At 40.7% G+C, this 27,114-nt stretch overlaps 4 protein-coding genes across 5 annotated transcripts in view; 2 read left to right on the top strand and 2 right to left on the bottom strand.

Annotated features, from left to right (window-relative positions):
- The window catches only part of src (v-src avian sarcoma (Schmidt-Ruppin A-2) viral oncogene homolog), a 22,432-nt gene extending 22,050 nt beyond the window's left edge, over nt 1–382 (top strand). Inside the window, exon 10 of the mRNA XM_046055495.1 lies at nt 311–382. Within this exon, the coding sequence (XP_045911451.1) occupies nt 311–382 (72 nt within the window). The remainder of the gene's footprint in view (nt 1–310) is intronic.
- Nucleotides 383–1,624: 1,242 nt separating this feature from the next.
- LOC123974465 (V-type proton ATPase subunit S1-like) lies at nt 1,625–6,703 on the bottom strand. Its single transcript, XM_046055178.1, has 10 exons — nt 6,512–6,703; nt 5,333–5,453; nt 4,851–4,925; nt 4,564–4,757; nt 4,434–4,471; nt 4,239–4,324; nt 3,899–4,125; nt 3,752–3,787; nt 2,739–2,976; nt 1,625–2,583 (listed from the first exon to the last, which is right to left on the bottom strand). Exons 1-10 carry the CDS (start codon nt 6,622–6,624, stop codon nt 2,371–2,373), a joined length of 1,341 nt encoding a protein of 446 aa, XP_045911134.1. The 5' UTR covers nt 6,625–6,703; the 3' UTR covers nt 1,625–2,370.
- Nucleotides 6,704–7,344: 641 nt separating this feature from the next.
- gdi1 (GDP dissociation inhibitor 1) lies at nt 7,345–15,126 on the top strand. The gene is made up of 11 exons (XM_046055177.1): nt 7,345–7,810; nt 8,707–8,814; nt 9,033–9,132; nt 9,394–9,528; nt 9,623–9,821; nt 10,035–10,166; nt 10,290–10,389; nt 10,508–10,679; nt 11,615–11,759; nt 11,905–11,959; nt 12,308–15,126. Exons 1-11 carry the CDS (start codon nt 7,766–7,768, stop codon nt 12,458–12,460), a joined length of 1,344 nt encoding a protein of 447 aa, XP_045911133.1. The 5' UTR covers nt 7,345–7,765; the 3' UTR covers nt 12,461–15,126.
- Nucleotides 14,897–25,936, bottom strand: itih6 (inter-alpha-trypsin inhibitor heavy chain family member 6). 2 transcript variants are annotated; one of them, XM_046055161.1, is made up of 17 exons: nt 25,454–25,936; nt 24,687–24,722; nt 23,563–23,717; nt 21,909–22,019; nt 21,504–21,751; nt 20,726–20,895; nt 20,474–20,590; nt 20,175–20,346; nt 18,439–20,040; nt 18,280–18,306; nt 18,073–18,090; nt 17,922–17,969; nt 17,784–17,816; nt 17,586–17,681; nt 17,382–17,495; nt 16,880–17,263; nt 14,897–16,118 (listed from the first exon to the last, which is right to left on the bottom strand). In XM_046055161.1, the coding sequence occupies exons 1-17, from the start codon at nt 25,565–25,567 to the stop codon at nt 15,865–15,867; spliced, it is 3,699 nt and encodes a 1,232-aa protein (XP_045911117.1). In that variant the 5' UTR covers nt 25,568–25,936; the 3' UTR covers nt 14,897–15,864. The 2 variants fall into 2 exon arrangements, with proteins under 2 accessions (XP_045911117.1, XP_045911118.1); XM_046055162.1 differs by having other exon boundaries at nt 17,586–17,630; nt 25,454–25,935.
- Nucleotides 25,937–27,114: the final 1,178 nt, after the last annotated feature.

The following is a 27,114-nucleotide window of genomic DNA, read 5'->3' as shown; positions in this document are numbered from 1 at the left end:
TGGGTTGATAAATTTGATTTCCATTGATAATTTTTGTGTGATTTTGTTGTCAGCACATTGAACTATGTAAAGAAAGGAGTATTTAATGAGATTATTTCCTTCATTCAGATCTAGGATGTGTTATTTTAGTGTTCCCTTTATTTTTTTGAGCAGTGTACTTCTGCTCCACCACATTCAGAGGGAAACATTGTACTTGGGGCAGCTTTAATATTACAAGTTTCCACACTCTTCCTGTCCAATGAAAACCATTTATCTCCAAATTTGATGATTTGAATGTTTCTGATAAACTGATTAAGTGTTCCTTTTATAGGTTTATAAAAGTATCCTTAAGATAAATAAACTAGTTTACACCCCCCTGGGATCAGCTGGAAAAGGTAGCTAAATGGTTCTCAAACAAACATGATTATCTTACAGAATATAATGATTGCTGCAGATTAAACTACCAAACCGTAAAGTAGTTAAATTTCCTCAACTTTAAACATCTACAGCAGTAAAAAGCAACATACACATTAATGCAGCAGTAATATTAATCCACAAACATCAAATACAATAGTAAAACACTGCCAGGGAGCATTTTTCTGCAAAATCAGTACTTTTACTTAATTTGCAGATAATACTTAAACAAAAGTATGTAAGTTTGAATGCAGGAGTATTTCTATAGTGTAGTATTAGTACTTCTACTTAAGTAAGAGATGTTTATTCCTTCACTGCTGCCTAAATGCCCACTCCCTCCAAACCTCCAGTTTGTATTAATAGATGTACTGTTTGTTTAAATTGAAGTTTCAAAACCCCAGGCTTGGATAACCCCGAGCTTTGAAAAGCACCTTTCAGAGACCTATATTTTACAGCACAGGCCTTGTGACAAATAAACTGAACTTCATGTGTAAAGTGGGTGGAGGGGCCCCTATAAACCAGCAATAGCAACTTAAATGTAATTTAGGCTACATATAACCAAAATAGACTAATTTGTGTTTCATGTACCTTGCTACCTTGGGGAAAGCGAGCTGCAGTCCTCGCAGAGAGACCATATCCTTTCTTACTCCCCGGAGTCCTTTGTAAGTCATAAACTATGGTGCCAAACTGTAAAGGAAATGTAAAGATTTTAGGCCTTTTATCATATAACATGTACACTTACCACAAAGCAAACGACTAGAAAACTATGATTTCAAACACATTGACTTCTGTATGAAAGATGGAACGAGGACAAATTAATCTACAAATAAAAATGTTAACCCTTATTAGCTTGGCCAGTTATTTCAGAGACGAACCTCGTGGTTGTCATAGCAGCCAGGGCCGACATGTGGCGCTTCCTCTCGTGTCATTTGGTTTCCCAGCCGGTCTGGTGCGTAATTAAGAGGAAAGAGTCTCCTCTCCTGACAGCTGCCAAATATTACCCTCCGATCAGGAGCTGCTGACATTTTGGATACTACCTGTGGCCGACTGAACTGTAGGCAAAAGAAAAGCTATGGCATGACGTCGTCGTGTTTTGACTTGCTGTAACTATAGCAACAGGAAGTTGCACATAAATTATGCAAATTATTGACAAACTTCTTGGTGCGAAAGATTAGGCTACACTTTACTTGTGTGTCTTTGCATTCAAAACGTTAAACAACACAACTAAAAATCACAATTTATAGATATCTTTATTTTCAATTAAAGACAATGTACATGTCGTGACAATTGCACATCAATACGTTTTGACAAAAGCAGAACAGAGGCACTGCTATTAAATGCGTTGATGAACCCGAAGCAAGAGGTAAAATTTAAAAGGTAGGCCAAGCATTAAAAGGTAATTCTTTATAAATAAATTACTTGTCAATAAAACATCGGATTGAAGTGGTGGCACTTAACAAAAGTATTAGCATACTTTTTAAGGCAATCCCAAAACTGCAACATTTCAGAACAAACCGCAATATACTCTTTATATACAGGCACTTCTTGCATAACCAGTAGTCTTTTAAATTACAGTTGGAAAAATAAAAAATTAAGAACTGAGGTCTGAAACTGTCCTACAGCATCCAGCAAAACATCCATGTTGGCACATAAGGCATTCTCTTTTATGATAAATTATTGCTAAATATTTCTGGCCAACACTGGCACAGAAACATCTTTTAGCACATGCACTCAAACTCAACTTGTGAAAAAGCACCCATTTTGGCACTTGTAAATGTAGAGAGATGAAGTGGAATGCAAGGTATCCCAAAGACAACTGTGGAAGGATTCAGGACAGCAAACTACAGGAGAGATATCTTCAAAGAAAAAAGGCCCAAACATACAAAAGCTTCATGACAAGGAGGGACTCTCCTGGGTCCACGATCTACTAGGAGGCACTAAAGGACTGAGGGCTGCGTGTGTGTGTTTGGAAATGCTTCACTCCGACTGAGGCACTGAAATCGATGGACCTTTGGGGTCGTCAAAGCGATCCATAGTGTTTAACTGCATGATCATGTGCAGACCATACACTAAAATTAACAGCATGAGCAGTGCAGTCAGCAGCCCCATCCAAATCCCTGGGGTGAAGAAACCTGCACAGTCACTGGCATAGGAGAAATCTGTTCCGTTGGCCAAACCAAAGCCTTGAATCTGTATCATAAAATGACATGCATAAAGCACTCAATGAACAACAGGAAGATTATACAGACACCTGGTTATTAGATGACACTCCATTTACAATGTACATGAGGCACTGCTGCTGGAATATTGAGTGTCAGGATGTAAATGCAGTATTATAGCTGTACCTGGAAGTCGATAAAATTGAGCCTCCACTGCGTGGTGTTTTGGTTGGTGTTGTTTGGCACTAGCAGAGCATCTTGGAAGCTGCTGACAGACTGGCAGTGGTAGGAATACTCTGCAGGGGCGTAGATGTTGCGGCTCCCGATGAAAGATGCAGTTAGACCACCAGACTGCAGTTGCACAGAGTCCAAGGTAAACCAGTTTCGTGCAGACACAGGGTAAAACTGCCGTCTCATGGCAAAACTGGAGATGAACAGAAAAGTGTTGCTGATTATCTTTACGACAGCATTTAAATGTAAAAGACTTGTATTCATAGATAGAAATGTGACAAATGTTTATGATTGTTATTAATTATTTGATGTCTAAACTGTCCAATAAATTACACCCGTGTGTATAATTAGCAAATTACTGACTGGTCGACTTCTAGTGGTAGTATCAAGACAGTGAAGACAGACAAGTTATACATGGCACTACTCTGGCAACACCGATTTAATATTTAATAGAAGATAAAAAGTAGTCTAAAAGTGAATTATGCTGGGGCTGAGACAGTGATTTAGCTTAAGATTAATGCCCCTGAAAACATGGGTTATAAGTTTAATAGCTAAGATGATGCTAATTTAGTCACAAATATTTTAAACAAATGATTAAAAGGAATAGTACAACGTTTTGGGAAATATGCTTATTTGTCTTTCTGAGAGTTAGATGAGAAGATAAATACCACTCTCACACCTGTCCCTTAAATATGAAGTTACAACCAGCAGCCAGTTAGCTTCTCTTAGTATTGAGACTTGAAAAGAAGAAGCAGGTTGCCTGGCTGTGTCCAAAGGTAAGAAAATCCACCTGCCAGCACTTTCAAAACTCAAGTATTTCGATCGAGGTATGGTAATGGTTTTACTCGGTTTCCGGTCTTGGTGCTAAGCTAACTGGCTGCAGTAACATATTTGAGACGTATTGATCTTCTTATCCAACTTTGATAACTAAACATCTAGCTATTCCTTTAAATAGCAATTTATCTTACCTTAGGGTAAAACCCGATTCATAACTGAGGACAAGCCTAAAGTGAGAAAAGAAGAATCCATTAAATTATTTATTTCCTGTAAATAACACAAAACTGACGCCTTCTTGTCAACAGGCACAAAAAATGCTAACATGCTGGCCATCTCACAGTGAGCTACTGCCGTTACACAGGGATCCTGTCAAGGAAGGTGTTTGTGCAGCAAGGTCGATCCACTGTGAAGTGCTTGAGAGGCTGATATTGAGATTCTGAGCCCAAAGCATTATGCAAGGGCTGTTGGATACATTGAACATGATGGGAGGTTTGACATCAGGTACAACTGCTTGGAGCAAGGACCGCCCCACCAGCTGGTTAGACACAGATGTCTCTGAAATCACCTGCAGTGATAATTAAATCAAAATTAATATTGCAACACACAGAAATCAATAAAAAAGTACTATTCTGGTACATGATGTGCCAACTTTTATGTGTGCTAGTTAGTAGTTCTTACTCGGGATGGCTGGAGCCCTGTGTATATCGCAGTGTAGGGGATATTTTGAGCTTTCATGACACTCAGAACTTTTCCAATAATCTCATCTGTTGAAGCAAAATACATTGAGTTACACACTGCACATGTCGCATACAGTAATAAAAAAAAAATTCTGATTCTTTTAAACTATTACATCTCTTAACAGTTAAAACTCACCATTGTCACGTAGGACTTCCTTGCAAGACCTGTGCAAGCTATAAAACAGTCAAAATGTTAATTTTCACCCAGTTAAAAATAGTAAAAGTATACTTCTATTCACTGATATCCTGCGGAAAACAAGTCTTACTCAGTACAATAAGGAAGATTGATGAGCAGTAGATTGCTGACAGATGTGTCGACGCTGAGATGCGACAGAGTGTCTGCGTCTACAAGCAAAGGCGAGACACCAAGCTTCTCTTGCAGCAGAGATAGGATGGCAGAGGAGCCTGACCACTCTGATGCGGGGAGCGTCACTGATGAGGAAGACGACTGCAGTGCAGTCTTAAAAAGGTGTGGGTGGAAAGAATTATCAGTGTTATTAGCCAGACAAAATCATCTTCATTTAGGACTAATATATATGTTATTAAAACATACCTCAAGGTTTGGAAAGGCACTATCCTGTTTGTTTCCAAACACTCCACCAAAGACTGTGAAGTCATCTTTGCTTAACTGAACACAAATAAGGACAATAAAACATTTGAGAAATTCAAACGTATAACGAAAACTACAATGAACAAAAACATCAATCCCATTAATAAGTCACAACAATAACCATCCACCACAGAGAATAGACCCTAACAATGTGTTACAGGGGAACTGTGAAAGGGGAAGTAATGCCAAAGCTCATTGTCACACCAGAATGATAAGACTGTGTCACATGGGACCACAGTGCAACTACACATGACTCATCACTACCCTGTTTTACACAACTTACATATCCAAGGACAAGCTTTCTTTCTGATAGATGAACAGTGAAATCTATGAAAACATCAGAGAAGCTCCAATCTGTTTAGTTACATACTGTAACCACGTTTGCTACAGAGCAGGAATATAGATTTCATGTCTCAGGGACTGACCTTGTCCTGCAGAAAGAACAGCACAGTGTGTGGGCCAGAGCCAAAGGCAGATGTGAGGTAGGTAGTCAACTGGTCATTGGATGTGATGTGACCAGCTGCAGGTGAGGCCAGTGGTCGTAAGCTAAACACGCAGGAAAGATAAAGACAAATTTTGATACCCAACACATTTTTTTCAACAGTGTTGCAGTAGTCTGAACATTAAGTACAGACATCGCATCAGTTTATACTGTGCAGCAAAGCACTTAATGTGTCCTGCAAAAGACCGACACTCAAGACAGTCAAACATTTCTCCTTCACTCTTTAGTGAAGTCAAATTATATCCACAGTCAACAGAATGGTATACATCAAAACTCTTGTCATGCAAACGCTAGTTCTAAGTAAAAGCTCTACATTCACATGTTTTTTTACTGTTAGTATAGCACCTTATACTCGTATTGGAATCACGATTAGAGTAACAGTTGTTCCTAAAGACAAAAAATAAAGCTGTCAGGACAAATGTCTCCATAAAACAATCGCATGTCAGTTGTAATTGTCCAAATTTGAATCTATTTCATATGTGATATTTGCCCTTACAATACAAAATTTGTCATTGTGAAACCATCAACTCTGTGCCTCCTGACAAAACCACCTCTTACAGTTGCCCCTGTCTAATGTCTGCCTGCTCCATATAAAAAGGAACTGTGGTAACTCTATTGATGCTAGCACGTTAGTTTATAGGTGCATCTCAAATATATAGGACACTGCAAGATTATTATAAATTTATGTAACATTATATTTGGCAAAAACATGTCATGATTCATGCTGCACGTCTGAGTGTAACACAAATAATTAGAAAAGCAGTGCAATCCATTTTATCCATCACTGGGTCCTTTCAATTATGTATGCAAGCAACAAGTAATTAATTTATAGTGAACAATCAGCAAGAGATTTCAGTGTTCTGAGAGACATTATTGTAATCGACTAATTGCACCAAATCAACTGAGAAAAACTAAGCTTTCTGAGTTAAAACAAACGTCATACATTCTGTTTTTTAGATTTTAGCCTATGAATTTTGTCTGGGTCTAATTAACACAGTTAGCTAGCTGCAAGTGTTAGCATTAGCATGAAGCACAGGTAGCTTGTGTAGACTGTTAAATTGAGTCTTACTTGACACATAAATAATAAATAATGAAATATTACCTGCCACTGGACCATAGTAGAACTGGCACTTGAGCAGTGGAGCTCCCTGTAGCGAAAAAGGCGAATAAAAAGGCAATAAACGCCATAAATCGAAGTAGACTCGATCCTGCCATTTCCGTTCAGTTTTTCCGCAAAGCTCTGATCACGTGACGCAAACCAGCTGACTGTCATGTGCAAGAAAACACTTCCTGCTTCTTTCATTCTGCCAGCCCTGCCCACAGCTACCCTTTTAAAACGCCACGATAGGCTGCATATCTTCTCCTTTTTGTCACTTCAAAAACTAATAAATAAATTGGATTTCCCTCCAGCCTGGACTCAGCTAACATTTGCTGCCTCGACCTGCCTGAGACAGACGCTTATAGTTGAGTGCTTAGCAGAGCACTTGATGCCAACTTATAACAATAAACTGCACTGGCTGGTATAATACTGACTGTGCCATAAACAGGCATGTGATGTGTTTAATGATATAATGCTGCTGAACTTTGTCCTTTGTGCATGAATGATACCTGGAAACTGTCCATGGTGCTGATACGCTCTTAAATTTGGGCATTTCACTAACTTACTCTTGCATGATGTCCCATCATATGACGCATGTATAAACACTGTAAAACAGAAATAAACAAGCATAAAATTCATTTAAAGGTTTTTTTTCTATTGAAAAGTCCTGCGACCAGTCAGCGAAACCAACTCCGCACAGCTGTGGTCGCGGAGGGATACCACGGCCTGCATCCACGCAACGCTGCGCCTACAACTGGAAAGGAATGATAGAAAAGGAAATAGAGACCGCACAGACTTGGACAAAACGTATTTTAAATTACCAAAAAAATGATAAACTCCAAGCTAAACTCTAAAAAGAAACCGAACATGTGTGCAGCCGCTCAATAAAGCAGCACAGGTCCGTGTTTCCTATTACAGCAAGCTTTTTAGTTTGAGTCCATTGTTTGGTTAGAAAGGAAGAGAGAAGGAGGATGCGCACTATTTGCCGACGCGCACTCACCCTGTTCTAGAGTGCTACACGATCAGGGCCATCTTTGGTCGTCCTCGCCGGTGACAGTGTGGAAATTATACTCCATTGGTCATTAATGCCTTATGATTAATAAATAACATTTAACTTTTAGCGAGCCGTTTTAAAGCACTTGGGCAGAGAAAGGGAGCCAAATCCCCGTTTTTGTGGACTCACTGGCATTCTTTCCTTCAATACCCTTCATTTCTCAAGGCAAAAAGAGGGCGAGACGGGAGAGGCGGTGATACAACATGGATGAGGAATATGATGTGATCGTTTTGGGCACCGGGCTCACAGTAAGTAGTCAAGCTTCATTTGCTTTGCGCAGCAACAAAAAACAAAACAAAAAAACGATTAATTGTGCGAACTTCCATATGATTATTTTAGCCAGACTATGGGCCCGTTATCCTCCCATCTTTCCGAGCCCAGAAGTGAAAGCCTCTTGCATCCCTGTGCGCTTGTGACATTAGATAATTGTGATAAGAGATTTAGAAAAGTCGCTAATTGCACCAGTCGACCTGCTTGGGCATGACAGGAATCGAACAATGTATTTCTTGCTCTCACAGCCGGATCAGTGTTGTGTTACAGCCAGTAGCATCTTTTAGGCGTAACCCCCGTGTGTCATGGTCCCCTCTCCATAGACAGGCCTCCATCCTGAGGTTGGCGCAGGCCTGGGTTTATTAAATGACTGAGTCTTTCACTGCTGCTACTGTCGCCGTAATTACCCTCACTTATCACACCCAATGCGGCAGAAATATGCCTTATACATTTTATGTGATAAGAATCTGTGTTTTCGCTTGCGCAAAAGTCGACATTTTGGTAGTTTTATAAAAGGTATCAAATATCCTTTTCTCACTGCCTAGTCATAATAATGTGTAATTTATGATGCGATAATGTCATTCGGATATTGATATTAAGAATACACATTATTAAATATGTAGCCGATATTATGTTCATTATTATTATTTTGACAGTAGATAAATGGGTGAAACGATCTAATCGCGCATGCGCGCACCGTTTATGTCTTCCCTGCAGCCTTCTGTCAAACCCTCTCAACTTCCCTTTATGTCTATTAAATCTCTCCCTTTCTTTATGACAGACCTCTTCCCTCAATTTTTTTAATTGTTGTCCTTTCATTTTCATATTGATGTAGATAGTACTGATGTTGACTATTAAATCTTGTTTTATGCAGGAATGCATTCTGTCCGGTATCATGTCTGTGAATGGGAAAAAGGTTCTGCATATGGACAGGAACCCCTACTATGGTGGCGAGAGCTCTTCCATCACCCCTCTGGAGGAGGTAAAGGGCTCCTGGGATCTATAAAACCAATCAATATATTTTATGTCCCTCAGTACATCTCATTTTACTTCCAGTGCCATTGTGCACCAGCTGCTGTTTTTATTGTCTTCATTTGCTCGCCATGTTATCCTCCTTAATGCTTTAGATTTAGATCAGTTTCATAGATTTCAGCCTCACAGGATGTAGTTTATGTTTCTCTTTACTGTCCTTTTCCTCAGCTGTACAAGCGCTTCAATCTTCCAGATAGCCCGCCTGAGTCAATGGGCAGAGGAAGGGACTGGAACGTTGACCTCATCCCCAAGTTCCTCATGGCCAACGGTCAGTCCCACTTCACTAATTTTCAACATAAAGGAATGAATGTATCACCATAAAACTCTCTGGCATAACTCATAATATACAGAGGAGATAGTTGGACGATTTGTTCCTAGTATTACTGATTACAGGAATAATGAATTAACTACTTATGGGTGAAGTGGTATTCTCTGTCTTGATGCCATCAAGGCAGAATGTTTGATTGCTGAAGGTTAAAGACAAATAATGACAAATAACGATGTGACTTGTTTGTGTGTGTGATCGCAGGTCAGCTTGTGAAGATGCTGCTATACACAGAAGTGACACGGTACTTGGACTTTAAAGTAGTGGAGGGAAGCTTTGTCTACAAAGGAGGAAAGATCTACAAGGTGCCGTCGACCGAGACTGAGGCGCTAGCTTCAAGTAAGCCGCTCTGAGACTTTTCGTCACACTTAATAAGCAAAGAGTAGAGTATTTAAATCACATTTAAGTAATCACCAATTGTTTGAATTTCCAGATCTGATGGGAATGTTTGAGAAGCGAAGGTTTCGGAAATTCTTAGTCTTTGTTGCCAACTTTGATGAGAATGACCCCAAGACCTTTGAGGGCGTGGACCCCAAAACCACAACGATGAGAGATGTTTACAAGAAGTTTGACCTCGGCCAGGATGTCATTGACTTCACCGGCCACGCCCTGGCCCTCTACAGGACAGATGAGTAAGAACCAACAGCATAATGTCATGTCAACATAAACCTATTATCAAGTCTTGTGTCTCTCTCGTGATTGCTGAATTTTGCATTAATAATTTTAACATGTCTAAAGATGATAATGCTCTAATGAAGGTTTAATAAAGCTTCAATGTACTATCTAACTGCTTTTTCTGTTATCCTATTTATTATCTTACTTTGTTGTTTTCTCATCTCCTTCAGCTATCTTGATGTTCCCTGTTTGGAGACGGTCAATCGTATCAAGTTGTACAGCGAATCGCTGGCACGGTATGGGAAGAGCCCCTATCTCTACCCGCTGTATGGTCTGGGAGAGCTGCCGCAGGGATTTGCCAGGTTATTTTTTTTAAACATTTATATAGTGCTATAATACTTAGATTACAGCTATTCTTTAATAATAAATACAGCAATACAAACCCACTCCATGATTTAACAGTTTTTCTTCACTTCTCATTTTAGATTGAGTGCAATCTACGGAGGGACCTACATGCTGAACAAACCAGTGGATGAGATAGTGATGGAAGGTGGCCATGTGATTGGAGTGAAGTCTGAGGGCGAGGTACAGCAAGGAAATTTAACAATGCCATTTAGTTTATTCACCCAGATATACTCACCCGGAGGGGATAAGAAAGTTAAGTCCTTTGAAACGCTGCTTCGCTGTCTCATTCCTGCTGCAGGTGGCTCGTTGTAAGCAGCTCATCTGCGACCCCAGCTACATCCCAGACCGCGTCCGTAAGGCGGGTCAGGTGATCCGTGTGATCTGCGTCCTCAGTCACCCCATCAAAAACACTAACGACGCCAACTCCTGCCAGATCATCATTCCTCAGAATCAGGTTAACCGCAACTCAGGTAAGGATCATAGTCACTGTTCAACAAATCAGCTAAAAGGTACAGCGCACTTTGACGGAGTTCTTAGATATTGGAGCAGTAAAATCAATAACAAAGATGGGTTTTCTGTTAAATGTAATTGATTTGATTTGAAGCCCTGGAGCTCTAGGAGCACTCTCGTGGGGACAAATCAAGTAATACATTTTTCTAAATTATACTCTTTCATCGAAATATGCCAATTTTAGTTCCCCCATAGCTTTTAGCTATTTGCAAAATAACTAAAAAACATCAGCGTCCATGCTGAATGTTAACATATTAATATTTTTCTTAACTTTTAAAGTGGCTAAAATCAATTTTCAATTAACAATGGATCACTTGACCACTTGATGTGAAAAGGTTTGCTCATAATAACAAACTAACCCGACACAGTGATTTCTTTCAACTCTACAGTGTTTTATCATCTTTGATTTCATTGTTTTGCTTTTCTGACCCACAACTTTACTGTTCTTGTTCACTTTTACGGCTCTCATCAGGTTGTTTACAGACACTACTGACTGTTTTCAGTAAAAAGGTTCCTAAAACCCACTGTACGCTTCCTGCCAACAGCTACAGTTAGCAACTAGCTGGTGAACATAGTGGTACATTTAACAGCTGAAGAGCCAAATATTTACCTTAGGAGTTGGTACAGACCAAGACAGAGCTAAAAGAGGAGTGAGTATTGGACCTACATTCATCAGGTGGCCAGAAATACAACTCAAAATAAATGCTAATGTTACGCCCTATCTGCTGGGTGTGTAAATAAGCAACTGCTGGCTAACAAGTTCCCCATATAAACTTTTAAAGGGTATATCAGTGATGTGTTAACAGCTTGTTTCCACTGCCCCCAAATTAATGCAAGTTTTTGGTATCTTTGATTTGACTTTCTCTTCCACTTGACCCTTTTGTCAATTCTCCAGACATCTACGTGTGCATGATCTCTTATGCTCACAACGTGGCAGCCCAGGGGAAGTACATTGCCATCGTCAGCACCACAGTGGAAACCAGTGAGCCCGAGGCTGAGATAGAGCCTGCCCTGGAGCTGCTGGAGCCCATCGACCAAAAGTTAGCATTTCAACATTTCATGCATTTATGGTTTGACAAACAAGCAGTGAAACTAAACACGATGATAACACGATTTAAAAATATGTACAAAGTCTTGTGATTAGTAACTAGCTTTTGTTAATGGAGTTTGTTGTTCTTTTGACAGGTTTGTGGCTATTAGTGACCTTTATGAGCCCACAGATGACGGAACTGAGAGCCAGGTAAGAGAAATTCTCCCCAACAACATTGCAACTATAAAAAGCTAATTCCTGAGAAGTACATATAAATGATGCTCATAGTATGCTAGCATTGTGGCTCTATGGATGGCATTGTCGATCAGTCAATCCCCCACTTTGGTCCGGACTGAAATTTCACTGTTTGATGGATTGCCATGAAATGTTGTACATTCATGGTCCCAAGAGGATGAAGCCTAATGACTTTGATGATCCCCTGACTTTTCCTCTATCGACACCAAGAGGTTTTAAAGTTGATGCTGATGTTAGCATTTTGCTCAAATACAGCCCTACAGAGCGCGGCTGTACTCAGTCCTGTTACTTTATCTGTCCCAGGTCTTTGCCTCAAGGTCCTATGATGCCACCACTCACTTCGAGACCACTTGCAACGACATCAAGGACATCTACAAACGCATGACCGGGAGCGACTTTGACTTTGAGAATATGAAGCGCAAACAGAATGATGTGTTTGGAGAGGATGAGCAGTGAGCGGTAGAGGTGGCTTCCAAGAGAGGGCGGGGCTGGGAGAGGAGGCTGGGCGAAAACAGGGGCAAAAGAGCCGGCAGAGCTGGTATAGGGCTGAGACTGCCTGAGCACTGCTATAAAAAAATGGGGGATGGGGGGGCGAGCGTGTGCTTCTGGGATCTGCCTGCCCTCAGCCAGTTTGCCTCCTTTTCCTCACGTCCCTCTCTCTCTTGACGTACGTTCAAAATGCTCCCAAACACACACACATACACACTGTTCAAATACTCACACTCCTTCTCTCTCTGTCACCTAAAAGCAGGGTTGATATGGTCTTTCATTCCATTGTAGAATTTACAGTATAATCATGTCTTAAATATTATCATTAGAGGTGAATTTATTACTTGTTGTTGACGATTTTCAAAGCATTTCATTCTTTCTGTAATGTCTTTCTCCTCATATCAGAAGCTGGGTGGATAGAAGATTGATAGCACTGAGAGGTGTGAACTGCAAGCTCTGACATGAGTGATCTGTAATGGCTTAGTGTAGAATCCTCTGGAAGGGTCACCTCCAGTTGACATGCATGCATCTTTTACACACAGTAGTATTGTACATAGACTCAAATGACACTGCGGTATGAAGGCTGGACCATTCCACGCATCGCTCCTGTCAACCCTGCTTTCACTTTTCTCTTTACTTGGTCTTTTACCTGTGTTACTTCAAAAGACGTCGCTCCTTTTGGCAAAATCTGTTGGTCAGGCAAAAACAATGTGATGAAAAATTACATATAAATAGGCTGTTCTGTCAACTGATAGTGCTCACTTTGCAATGCTGTTGTGTTCCCTATGCTAGCAGGCAAGCTAACCAGTGGCTATTAACTGTCACCAACCCCCCTCCAAAAAATGATTCCTTTGTTTATCTCTGTTGTGTGAATTTTGAATTTGAATAGTTTACTTTCTAACATTTTAAATTATTGAAGAGTTTTATTTCTATATATTTGGTGCACATTTCACTGGCTGAAGTTATGAAGTTTACAGATCTGAGGTTGAAACTGTGGTCCTCAAGTTGAACATTTAAAAGGGAATGTCAGGAGCAAACGAAGTATGGAGAGGATATTCTAGTGTTGAGACTTTCTATGAAGTATTCTGGAAGATATGGAATGAGTGATGAGGAAAACAAATGGATTATGGCAAACTATACTTGTTGAGATGCGAGGAAGTGTGCCACGGGGAAAGGAATGTATGTGGGGAATGTTTTGGATTTGACTTTTGAAAGGTTTCACTTTCGAGTGAAGATGGTGAAGACTGAAATTTCGGCTCATAGTGAAAGCACCAGATTGTGTCTAGGTTGTTTCAACCCTTGTGTATGTCATTTAGATGAGTCATTCCCCTAGGGACAAAATCCTATGAAAAATTGTAGTTGTCATAAAGTTCAAAAAGCTGGATACTCCCATAAGTTTAAAAGACTTTGTAGCAAAGGTTTGAAGCCACAGTTTCAGGTGCCGCCCCTACAAGAATGAACCAAGATGCTTTTATTTGGTTGTAGCCTTAATTTGGGGTCTTATTCAAAAATTGACTGCTTTGTTTCAACTAACTGTTAGTGGCAGGTCAGTCTTGTGCCAAAAATGGTGTTGCTGTTATTGGCAAACGTTGCTGACAATGTTAGAAGTACAGTTTGTAGCGTTATGTTGATCTGCAGATCTGACTGAATACTATAGAAGGGATATTGTTTCCTACCAAATCAAGGCTGTTATTGTACACCTGAGCCGAGGCAGTCCCTCATATTTCTGCAGTGCACACTCACTTACAGACAGATTGATCTGTGGCACGGCTTGTTACACAACAACAACAACAAACAGATGAGACGCACTGGTCGTTTCCTTTAAACATTGAAGCAGTTCCATTTCACTTTATCCACCACAACAAATCCCTTAACAACTCTAAACAAAGTTATCACGTGTTTCAGGTGTCGACGTGTCTTATTGTTATGCTCTATTTATTTGAATTTCACTGACGTACTGTGGAAAGGTTTATGTCAAATGCTGAATATGCTATGCTATTAGATTATGTTAGGAGGATAAAATGGGTTTTTTAAAAGTGATGCACACAAATTCACATTATTTGTTTTTGTTATTTGCTGTGTCATGTGTTATATTCACCTTATTCAGTGAACATTCCAGTGTTGCATCATGATTTAATATCATCAGTAGCATTCCTAAGAAACAGGTTTTGATGGAAGGATAACAACATCAGTCATGGAGCTGAAATCAAAATCTATACAGCTATGTATTCACTTCTCACTGTGCATCGTTCTACAGTCATCCTGGAAATATATTATCTGATAAAACTGGAAAACAGTTTACTCTTTGAACATAGATATATTTGAAGACCTCCCTCCCCTGCCCTTCCTCAGCATCAGATACTGTCCACTCTTTTTTTATTTATTGAAAACAAAAGCCTCATGTGTGGTTGTACTGTTTTAATTTCCATCCAGTTTGGCCTTTCGATAACCACTATTGACAATATCCCTTAAAATTGACAAAAGAAATACTTCAGGCTGAGTAGTAGAAAACTTACTGTCCTTGTTTGATCACTAGTACGTGAACAATGCCTAATGTCTTGTGTAACAAATAAAATGAATTAAACTATGAATGAAATGATAGAAAAATAAAAAGCACATGGCAAACCTGGAAAGACCCTGATTTTGTTTTTCTGTTACTTTTTGAGGATGCAATCACTACATCCAGGTGAGTAACGTGTTCTGGGAAGATTATCTATAAATACATACATACATACATACATACATACATACATACATACATATAATAATATTTTATATACACTTGTACTGAGAATATAACTTACACAATGATACAGTTTTAATAATTACAGATGATTCTAAAGTAGAAGAATCTGGTTTCACCTAATCATCATTCCATGATGAAATATAAGAATAATCTGATAAACGTTGAAGTTGTGTACAAGACATTTTGAAGCAGACACAAACTGCTGCAGAACAAATGGACATTTTGTGGTTGCCATGCAAACAGGAGAACATAGATACATGATCTATGTTTCTCTCATAGATACATAACCCAGACCTTGAATCCAAATTCAGTGACAGAGAACAACAGCATCGTTCAGTCCGTCACTATATTTGTTAAACTGTACGTCTTCATTACTCCTTTAGATGCAACTTTCCCTGTAGTCTCTAATCTTACACCCCCTCTTTTCCGCTTTTACAACCACACCTGTTTTTCACTGCTCCTTACAGAATATTAGACAGTTTTATTCAGTCACTGCAACATGTCATTTTAGCCTCATGGAGTCCCAGTGCTTGCTCATGCTTTGTACGATAACTATGCCACCATAATTGCTGTGACCTGAGCTGTGCAGCAGAGAGGCAACAAGGTGGAGCCGACTCAGCTAGAATTACACATGATCCACCACGTAGCTCTCGTATGGATGACCCAGCAGTCTCTCTACCTCTGCCTTGGGCACCACCCAGCACTTGCCTGTGTGGCGTTTCCGCACCGTGTCTTTCAGCGACTTATCTTGCAAGGTGACTGGCATGTGCTCTGATCCCCACCTGAGGATCCCCCTGGCTAATATCACCTCCTTGTGAACAGTTCCATCTGGATAATCCTTCACCGCAGTTACACTCATGTCAGCATGCTGAAACTGGCCTGTAGACAGATAAAGCACAGCAGCGGTGGACTAAGAATAGTAGTAGTAACTAAAAGCATTTACTTAAGTACTGTACTTATTAAACAGAAGTATTTGTACTTACAATTTTTTGCTAATTTATACTTTTGCCCCACTACATTTCAAAGGTAATTATTGTATTTTTTTACTTCACTACAATTATTTGAAAGCTGTAGTTACTAGTTACTTTTAAGTTTCCCTTTTTAAGATTTTAGAAGTAATCATTTTAATAACAGTCTTAGACCCAAAGAAGTTAAATGTATCCAATATTTCATTAAAAAAAAGCAAAGACTAGAGAAAAGTCCAAAACATTAGCAACAATTTTCATAGCACAACTTTTTTCTCCTTTAATATTTCTTCAACATTAATTATCTCATGACCCCTCACATTTTTCTTATGACCCTTTGAGGGGCCTGACCCCTAGATTGCAAACCACCTTAACCAGCTACAGTAAAATGCTTGATGCAGTAATATAAACAATCTAATAATGTCATATATAGTAATATATCTGCCATAGCTGCCATTATTTTTGCAGAATGGATACTTTTGATACTTGAGACACTTGACTGAGTTCTTACTTAAGTATGACTTTGAATTAAGTAGTTTTACTGGTAACAGAGTATTTTTACATTATTATATTTGTACTTTTACTTAAGTAAATGATGTGAGTACTTGTTCTACCACTGAAGGACAATGAGTGGCATCAGTAAGCGTTGACAGTAAATGGCTGATGTGTACATACCCAGTAGGCCTTGGGTTGAAGCAGACAACCCCCGTCCATCTGCGATGTAAAAACCCAGGTGAGCCATCTGCAGATAGCTGGGGTGTTTATAGTAGTGGAACTGAACCAGGAACCGGACACCCTTGGCCAGCTCGATCCAGCAGCTCCGATGGTTGTCCACAGCGACCGTCACACCCTGCCTCGTCACCAATCCCTGTTGATTGATGGGAAGGTTATCCCGCCCTTCCCCTTCCACCACTACAGCGTCCAATGTGAGGGTAATTGTGATGTCACCAGAGCCGCCTGAGGCTGAGGAAATGATGAGCTGGTCGAAGTAGGTTCGGGAGCGGTCTTCTACACCGTGCTTGGAGGGAGCCCCCATTAGGTGGCCATCGACAATTATTCCTCGGGTAGGAAGGGAACACACGTTTAGTAATACAGGTGTAGTAACGTGTTAGTTGATTTGTAAAACATGTGCATTTATACACTTGACTGAAACAAGAGATCTTATTTCTAAGCAAACCTCTTTCTTGGTCTTCTAACAGTCTGAGAACATCATTAGCCCTGCCGTCTACTGTGAAACAGAGGTTCTGATGCAGCTTTGGCAGTTGGACCACAAAATGAGGATCTCCATCAACTACAACAGACAACAATGAGCATTAATACATAAAATATAAAAATTAATTTCATAGTGCAATTAAAAAAGAATAAAATGTAGGTTCTTGACCTGAGGAGGAGAAGACCCGGACAGTTCTTAATCTGGATGGAGGTTCTAAAAGCACAAGACATTCAACTAAAGGACAGACCCCGTCACTCCAAAGCACTGAAACCAATGACAGGACTGGAAAAATACTCCAAACAGTATCTCTACAATAAATTACATGTTATTTAAGACAAGCAGCTTTAAATTACGCCTACTGCTTACCAAGCGATCTTGTGTCGGAAGAATCATCATCCCCTAAAAATAAATCAGAAAACGTATTTAACATACAACAACATACATTTAAGGCCTGAGAAGATACAAACAGGACAGAATGTACTCCAGTGACCCTTTTGAACTTACAGGCATCATAGCTGAGATCGTAGTCATAGTCATAGGTTGCATCATAGTCTGGAAAATGGAATCAAACTTACGCTCAGGACACATTCTGCTGCTCACCAAGGAATTTTGTTTTTAAAGGGAGTGCAGGATAAGAAGCATTAGTTATACTCACCTTTGACAAGGTCAATATCTATAAGAGACAGAATATAAGATAATAATTATATTCAGTTCTGATTATGATAGAATATCATACATCACATCATATCACAGTTGTAGCCTACCTAATTACATCTGAATTAATTTTTACCAGATAAGGTGTAATTAAGAGCTCAGAAAATGTGATCTGTCACTGCAATATAAAGAGAAAATTCAATTTCACCTTTTCTCTGAATGAAAGTAGAGACATCTAGTGGAGAGATAAAGAACATTCAATCAGGAATAAATATACCAAAGTCTGAACCCTTAATATTCAGTGTATAACTCAGGGCACAGAAAAGCGACTCAGTGAACGGCAGACAAAACGGAGTTTACAACCTACCCAGAAACCCTGCTGCTTCCCACTGTTGTGGCCCATCTGTTACACCAGGCATCGGAGCAAAGGTGGCCGACACAAAGGTGGCGATGCTCCGGTCTGTTTCTAAATTTGTGTTGTTATCTTCCACGGTCGGAGCTGGTGCTGGGGTGGGGGAGGTGAGCGGCAGCTCGGGCAGCCCAGTGGAGATTTCAGGCTGATGAGCAGATGTGGTGCTGTTTTTTGCCTGTGTGGAGTGCACAGTTGGGAGGGTTGTCCTCTCTGTACTGGGCTGTGGGGTAAGGGGTCGCTCGGGTAAGAGGTCAGTTCTGACTGAACTGAGTGGAGGTGAGGTGCTGGTGATGAATGTTAACAGTGTGCTGGTTGTTGAGGGAGTGGTTGTTTTCAAGGCGTTGGGCTGAGGGGTGGAGACTTTTCCAGGTGCTGGGGGTGCTGCTGTTTTTAGAGCATTAAGTAGAGAGGTGGGTATCTTACCAGCAGGAGGAGGAGAGGCGGTTTTGGATTCATTTTGGGAAGGAGTGGGTTTTTTACCAGAGAATGGTGCTGGAGCAGTTTTGACAGAGCTGGGACTTGAGGTTGTTGTGGTTTTCTTGGATGGTGAAACTACTGTTTTTGCTGTGGAAGTTGGCAATGAGATTTTTTTAGTTTGTGTTGTATTTGGAGGTGGCTGAGGAGGATCTGGTTTTGTTTTGTTAGGCCTAGTGTTAAAAGGTGAGCTGGGTTTCTTTGCTGCACCAGCAGCTGATATTTTAGTGGTAGCAGTTGTCGTTGCTGTCGTGGTTATTGTGGCTACTGTGGTGGGTTTTGCTGTTGTTGGAGTTTCGGCTGCTTCATCTGCATCTGGCTTAACTACAACTAAAGAAGTGACAGGTGTTACAAAGTTATATTTGAGGGATAGGTTGGTGGCCTTGTCTGCCAGTAATCTTTGAGTTGCAGGGTCGGTAGTGTTCAGTTTGGCCAACAGAAGCTCTTTGATGGTGAAATATGCCCAGAGACGGTGCACAAAGCTGGAGATTCCTTCCAAGCCAGCTGAACAGTATTGTGAATCTGCACTCCCATTCCCCTTTGCTTGGGAAATCAACACATCGTTCTCCAACTTCACACGTTGCTTTGAATCAGTGGCAGACACTGATACCTTTAAATCTTTGACCCCGGGTTTGACCTTCCCAGCCACCACCAACTCAGAACCTTGGAAGTAGTTCGGGAACAGGGATTGGGTAATGTCAAATGCCTGATCATCCAGATATGATAGCTGGATGTCTGATAGCAAAGGGCTGGCTACTTCATCATAAAAGCCTTTCAGCTGCAAGGCTGCGTCTGCATCCTCATACACCATCCTAGCCACGCCTCGGTTATCCAGAGCCAGGCGTTTCAGGAGGAGGAAGTCTGCATCATCTCCAAATGCAAGGCCAAACAGAGAGGCAGAGCCCAAAGCTTTCTTGGCATTGCTAAGGATGGTGTCACCAGTTGTTACACCGATGGTTGCCTCCCCATCAGTAAGGAAAATTACCAGAGGGACACGTCGGGATGAGAGGTGGTTGGAAGAGGCAGAGGATGGAGGGTTGATGAGCTGGGCAGCAGAAAGCAGAGCTGCATTGATATTGGTCCCTGATACAAACAAGTGGAACAACGGGGATCAGTGTTGAAGGAAGAGAACAAACAATAAATAAGGTAGTTGGAAAAAGTATGCATTGACTTTGACTACGATGCCACAGCTCAGACTATATCACATTTCAACTCACATCCTTCTGCAATAATCCTCTTCACAAAGTCTTTGGCGTCTCGTACATTCTGCCGAGTTGCCCGCACTGTTCGTCCTTTCTTCCAAGTGTGAACCTTGTCTGAGAAGGTGATGATATTGAAGTGGTCTCCCTCTCTAAGGTCCCCGAGAATGGTGCTCATGGCCTGCTTGGTCTACTGACAGAAAGTAATAGAATTATTGACAGCAATTCCACATTATCTTTGCAGAATATTGTTATGTTCTCTCATTTTACAACAGTAACTCTAGCCATGGGGAGTCCATGAGGTTTGTCCACTTTACCTGTTTTATCTTAGTGCCAATCATTGAGCCACTGATATCTATGACAAATATAACATCCTTAGGGACCACAGGAAGCCCTCTGGGTGCAAAGTAATGCACAAAGTAGCCGTCATACACCTAAGAGAGAGCAAAAATAAAAAATAAAGGGGGGAGAAAAAAACCTTTACTGTTAGCAAAAACACATTTTATATTGTGACAAACATGCACACTCATGTGTATTTGACAAGCCAGAAATGAAAATATACTCCTGACCTGGACTTCACCCATGAGGTCTCTGAGGTCGACATCATATTGAATGATGAAGTCTGCATTTAGACCTTGGGAGGAGATGCTGTTCTGCTGCTGTAGCGTGGGACTGTACCGAACTCGAGCACAGCCAGCATTCAGCTCAACATGAGTGGAGGCAGGGGCATCTGCATCACCTGTAGGAAAGTAGTTCATGGTTAAGCCCATGAAGTAGTATCAAAAATCAAAAATGGTTAAAGTAATGATCTAGAGCCTTTCCATTAATAGTGAAAAGAAATAGTCTGACATTGTGAGAAATGCACTTGCCAAGAGTTAGATGAGAAGATTGATACAACTCTCATGTTTGCAGGGTAAATATGAAGCCAGCTAGAAGCTGATTTGCTTTGCCTAGCATCAACACTAGGAACAGGGGAAGCAGCAGGCCTGGCTCTGTCCAAAGAGAAGATCATTAGCCTACCAGCACCCAAAGCACCCCTTACAATCCGTAAAAAGTGTAAAAATAACAGGTTGTGGTTTTACGGGGGATTATGTAGTATTTCTTGGCTGGGTGCAGTGACTTCCTGTCGAACAGGACTTTGTTACCTGGACAGAGCCAGGCTAGCTGTTTCCCTGTTTCCAATCTTTTTGCTAAGCCAAGCTAACTAGCTGCTGGCTGTATCCTCACATTTACTATACAGACTCAAGAGTGGTATCAATATTCTCATGCTCACAGAAAAGTGGATACTCTTATTTCCCAAATTGTGAACTATTCCTTCATTCTGCTATTGTCAACTGACATTTTCACCTTGAGCAGTGTTGGAGAGCAGTCGGTTTGTCTTGAGAGGAAGGACTTTGATGAAACTGATCCCTGTCCTCTCTGTTATACTGACATCTAACGTGAGGTTGTGCACAGGTTGTCCCGGCCTCAGACCCAAACTGAGCTCATAGCGGCCAAGTCGACGAGTTAACAGCTCCTCGTAGGTCAGGGAGAAGAACATCCGAGCTCCTGAAGGCACACTCACTGCCACACGAAACTTCTCAATCTCCCTCTCTCTGGAACATTGCAGTGTAAAGAAGAAGAAAAACTCACAATATCAGATTGGATGTCAATGTCCTCTTACACATGCAGCATGACACTGCAAGTGATTCTTTAAGAAAATCATGTTACGTGCCCTGAGAAGTTAAAGAACAAATGTTGATTGGGACTCACTTGGTAGCAACAAGTCCGGCTGATTTTCCTTGCTTCTTAGCAGCATCGTAGATTTTCCTTGCAGCAGCTCTTTCCTTCACCTGGGCCACATACACCTTGCCGTTGGAGGTGCTGATAGGATAGAGAAAAGAGGAAGAAACAGCTCTCTGTGTGACTCACAGTAGCCGGATTATATTTCAGAAACACGACTGGCCTGCATTGAGTTGTTGAGCAAGAGTTACTTTTGCTCCCTGTCTTTTCAGAGTTATCACAAAGCTGCTTCATAAACATGCTTTTTTACAAATGGAGTATGGGCCATGTGAAAGGGAGGTGGGGTCATAAACAGGGTGAGTGGAAAATAGTAATTTCCCTCTAAAAACAGCATTAATGAAGAGAGATCTTGGAGGCCGATGACGCTCTGAGGGAGTGCCGCTATGCTACACCCATAAAAATCCCAACCAAAACCACTGCTTAAATGGGGATCCAGTTCACACAGTACACTTCCTAGACTTTTGTGACCACCAATGTCACGTGGCAAAGTGCTAAATTAAGGTCAAGTCCTTTGAAAAAATATATGCAAAGAGAAAAAACATCAAGGAATAACTAAAATAAACCCACAGGCCTGAAGCGGGTCTTGTTTGAGAAAGAGAGCAGAATGGCACGAGAGAGCAGAGTGGAAAACGGAGGCGCTTGTATTTGTGTGTGTGGCTGGCTGAGGGGGTTCAGGAATGGCTGTACATCAGTGGCCTACACACAGAACACAGAGTTCTTAGTTTCCGACACAGAAATGCCAGAGAACTAACGCAATGCATTTGCCACAGCTTTTTTTCCCTCTGTGTATTTGGTGATGTGCTGATGGCTGTAAAGGTTCTGAGTGTTCGTGTGAAAATATGTATGTGTAAGTGTGCATGCCCCTAAAAGACAGAAGTGAAAGAGAGTGAAAGAAATATGTGAAGGTTATAAAAAGCTGTACAAGTTCCAGACTCACACATACTAAGTCTACATCCACCTCCATGTAGGAACGCATACACACAGTAGATGTGTATGTAGAGTATCTAAACTGGCAGGCTGCCTTAGTAAACTGTGCAGGGGAGAAAAGGGAGACTGGGCAAACTTCCATCATTTTCTCTATTAACTTTGACTTACATTTACAAAGCCTGGTATTCATCTGCCCTCAGGTTCCCCCTCCTCCTGACCTGCTTCCGCTCCCAAATCCAACTCCAGCCTTGGTGTTTGGCCTGCAATGTTGACTTATTTGTTTTGTTTATATTTAGCATTTTGAAGGAGAGTGGTCAGCAACCCTCTTACTAATCAAATTCTGTATGTCCTCTGGACCGGAATTCTACTTCCTTACATAATTCCTCTGAAGTTGTATTTCTGGATTCTGCCCATTAACAAGAACATTACTTTTGTTTATTTAAATGTTTCACCGTATAAGTGATTTATTTCTACAGGCAAGAACTTACTTAAGCTGTAATGTCAAAAATACATTATCATCCGAAACACAGTGAGACAATCGGTTGCATTTCCTGACTTTCATAACGATTATGTAAGAAGTAAAGGAAATGAAAAGACACTAAAAAACACTGATAAACAAATGCAGGAAGTGGCAATGTGGAAACACTGTACTGTAGCTAAGAGAGGGACAGTGCAAGACAATGTAGGACTGACTTACATGGTGAAGTTGGAGATGAAAGCAGAGGAAGTCAGGTCCACCTCAAAGGCAGCTTCCTTGGTGATGGAAAGCTGGTTCCATACTGAACTCTGAACTGTTGTCACAGCATAGCGGGACACCACTGAACACTTCACATGGTAGTCTGTCACCTTGAGCTGGTGATATCACAAATACATGTATAAACCACTTAAGAGGCCAGAGGAGAAAGGACTGAAGTTGAGGATTCACATGAGATTCTTATCACAGCACAGTTTTACTAGGAGGGACAATACACATCAGTGTGATCCACTGTAGGCAAAAAAGGTGGTCTTAGTGGGCTGATGCCACCTGGATTAAAGTTATTTAGATCCAGAAAGGATGGAGTCATCCAAACAGATCACAACTCGGGTTTCAAACAACATTTATACACTGATGTGACTATGGCAGACAACAATTGAAGCTTACCTAAAACCACTGTCCTACCGTGACGTGACGGGAAACAAAATCATATTATACATAACCTGTTATTTTTCCACCTCATATCACAGTTTGCTCTGCATCTCTCTGACGAGTCAGTGAAACAACACAAAGCAGTTCCCTGCATGGTTTCTCTGTCCTCCTCTTGTTTACTCGGGTAACGGCGGCGCCTGCTGAGACCAATCTGGTCAGGACCAGCCACATTACTGCAGTTCGCGGCGACAGGCATGAGGAAGAGAGCTACATCAATCCTCCAGCTTACTGGTATTTAGGAGAGCTGTGGTTTGTGCTATACAAACGGAATTACTATATGGTTTCAGGGGATTGCTTCACAGTTAACACAGAAGCAAACTGAGGGGAAACTACAGTGGAGCTACTGATGATAAAGAGATGTGGTGATGGTTGTTTCCCTTTCTGTGAAAGTTGTTCTGTAGTTATACAATGGAGGGAAAGACCGGGACCAAAGTACACAGCTTTTATTTAGTTCCAAGGGTACTATTTTTGTATGAATGTCAAATTTCATATTATATCCATATTTACCAGAAGTTACAAAATTGAGAACCTCATATTTTGGGGCATGGGTAGCTCAAATCTGACACCAACAATTAGATGAATATTTGGCATTTTATGTAACACATTTCATGACAGTAACTTGTGAACAAACTTACCGCTGGTTTTGTTTGTTTGCTTTGACGTTTTATTCTCTGGAAAGGAAACAATGCATCAAGTTAATCAAGTGCAGGGTAATTTTTACAAGTTTTAACATAGCAAAATACCACATATTAGTACCATATTTCAAAATGCCTCCATTTGAAGTAATCTAAACAATCTGCCTATGTGAGGGATTGGGTCAGGATTTTGTGTCAAAATAGTCTGAATCAAAGCCATTCATGAATGGAGGGGAAGTGGAACTAGAAATAAATGCTTTCACTGTACACAAGGCCAGTGAGGCTTGCACGGTTTGGTCTCAAATGTTAATTCTGCACACAAGTCATTTCTGTGTCAATAGATTACCACATATCCTGGTCATTGCTGGGAATTTAACATAAACAAATAACTTTAGGAGTGGAAACCCTTTATAGTGGAAACATAAAAATCACAATATTTATAGAAAATATAGAACTATGTTCTGCCACTGTGAGCCACTGTTGCAGCTGCAAAAAGCTAACTTTTGGTAACACTGACATTTTAATTGAAGTATGGTCATGAACAGCATTTTGCAGACAAATAGTTCTACCACATATCTGTGATTGAGGTATGGTTCTGTCTTGTTTTATTATACAAAATAAAGTTTTGAAGTCATATTTTTACACTTTCCTCTTGCCTCCATTAATTCAGCCTGGGTTTTTAGAGGGGTGTGTTTCAGAAAGCAATAAAGTGTAACCTTCAATGATTTTTGACGCACGACTGAAAAAAAGGTAAAAGTAAAATATACCTGTAAAAGAATATTTGCTCCAAGGTTTGCTTCATAATCCCTTGATAATCCCTCTTGCACATAAAAAGTGAAGACAACTAGAATGCAATGAATTTTTAAGTTCATCTTGTCCATAATAATTCAGGTTTTAGTCTCCAAGATTAAGTAAATTGCCCAGTGGTTTCACGTTGTCAGCGGGACTGAAGCAGCTCGTACAGCAGGACGCTGTGCACATACTACCTCACATTGTACACGTGAAGTTATTTTTTTGCAAGGGGCAGTCTTTCCCCTCCCTCGCCTCCGCTTAGTTTACTACAAAATGAATATTTATATGAGTCAAACATCCGTCAGGTGTTGTGAAAGAAAAGACGGCGAAAAAAGCGTGAAGTTCGGTCAGAAAATTCCCCGCTGGAGAGTCTCGCTGAGTGTGAAGGAAGCAGCTCCCAGCTTGTGTTCATCCACACTGGAAATATCGCGGACTGCTGCCACCGAGGTCCATGAGAAATGAGTGACACCTGCTCGCGTAGTTGGGGAAAACACCCCCTACCAAAACACCTCCTCCTCCTCCTCCTCCTCTTCTCGCGACCCTAAAAATGCCCCAGTCTGACTTTTATTCCTTAAATTACTCCCAAATGCGAGTTTTACCTTGAGTGCTCTTTCACAAAGACCCATTATTGGCTGAAACAATCGGTCTACAGCGAAATCATTTTGTTAAACTTCTCTGTGGGAAAGTTAACAACACAACATAGCTGCCAAGCAAACACCAATATGACTCTGTGACTCTGAATGTAAATGTATTTTCTACACAATGCCATGTTTGAGACTTTACTTTATTTACATTATTTTATTCAACACAATGTGTTGTGTTGTTTGGTGCTGTCCATGGTGCTGATTGCTACTTTCATAATTAGATTATCAACATCACATTATGTTATCTGTACAACAATTACATGTGCATGTAGGCCCAAGTTACAAATGACAACCTCCCTATATCTTTTAAGTGTCTTCCTCTCAACCTCAATACATAGTGCATTTTTTCTAAATAATGTGTAAACAATGGGACAATTATGTTGAGAAAAGCAAACTCTAGTCAGTTCAGACATTTTGAAAACAGAGTGTCCTGTTCCGGGTACACCTTTTCAGTCACGGCAGGGGGAGTCCGTGTGCTCCTGTCGTGGTGTTTTCATGTAATGTATAGGCTGGTGAGCGTACTCCCATTTCTACCATCCTGTCTTCTCCTGCTCCAAAGCCCCCCTGTCTTCTGTCTTCACACAATCAACATTTAACTGGAGAACATCTCTAATATTTAGTGAAGCTACACATCCAGTTTCACATGAGGTAGTCCTTTGCTCACAAAACAGCATTTATATGTGTTCAGGAACAGTCAGCAGAGCATCCTCTGGGTTTCTGTTGATGTCGACGTTCTGCAGCGACAGAAACAGAAATACTAAGAGTCCATTTAAAGGGAGACTATTTGGCATGTCCAAAATCCACACTACATACTCACTCTAAGCATACAGTAGTGTTCGCACTGGAAAAATGACAAAATGAATTACACTCAAACCAGACACCATGCATTCAATATAAAGTAAATTGTTGAGTGATTGTTGAGTTATTGGGCACTATTCTCTCACAATGCAATGCAGACAGGAAATGGAGAAGCTGTTCATGGCTAGAAAAAA

The sequence above is a fragment of the Micropterus dolomieu genome, linkage group LG08 (genome assembly GCF_021292245.1).
Source record: "Micropterus dolomieu isolate WLL.071019.BEF.003 ecotype Adirondacks linkage group LG08, ASM2129224v1, whole genome shotgun sequence".
Taxonomy (NCBI): domain Eukaryota; kingdom Metazoa; phylum Chordata; class Actinopteri; order Centrarchiformes; family Centrarchidae; genus Micropterus; species Micropterus dolomieu.
This window is presented reverse-complemented; position numbering and strand designations above follow the sequence as displayed.

Coding starts and splice junctions, on each gene's coding strand:
- LOC123974465 (XM_046055178.1), bottom strand. CDS start 6,624: ATGGCAGGATCGAGTCTACTTCGATTTATGGCGTTTATTGCCTTTTTA. Junction 4,758..4,850: donor GTGCCTTTCCAAACCTTGAG/GTATGTTTTAAT, acceptor CACCTTTTTAAG/ACTGCACTGCAGTCGTCTTC. Junction 3,788..3,898: donor TGTAACGGCAGTAGCTCACT/GTGAGATGGCCA, acceptor TTCTCACTTTAG/GCTTGTCCTCAGTTATGAAT.
- gdi1 (XM_046055177.1), top strand. CDS start 7,766: ATGGATGAGGAATATGATGTGATCGTTTTGGGCACCGGGCTCACA. Junction 9,529..9,622: donor GACTGAGGCGCTAGCTTCAA/GTAAGCCGCTCT, acceptor TTGAATTTCCAG/ATCTGATGGGAATGTTTGAG. Junction 10,167..10,289: donor CTGCCGCAGGGATTTGCCAG/GTTATTTTTTTT, acceptor TTCTCATTTTAG/ATTGAGTGCAATCTACGGAG.
- itih6 (XM_046055161.1), bottom strand. CDS start 25,567: ATGGACAAGATGAACTTAAAAATTCATTGCATTCTAGTTGTCTTCACT. Junction 24,723..25,453: donor GAGCAAATATTCTTTTACAG/GTATATTTTACT, acceptor TTTCCTTTCCAG/AGAATAAAACGTCAAAGCAA. Junction 20,896..21,503: donor GCTCTCCAACACTGCTCAAG/GTGAAAATGTCA, acceptor ACTTTCCTACAG/GTGATGCAGATGCCCCTGCC.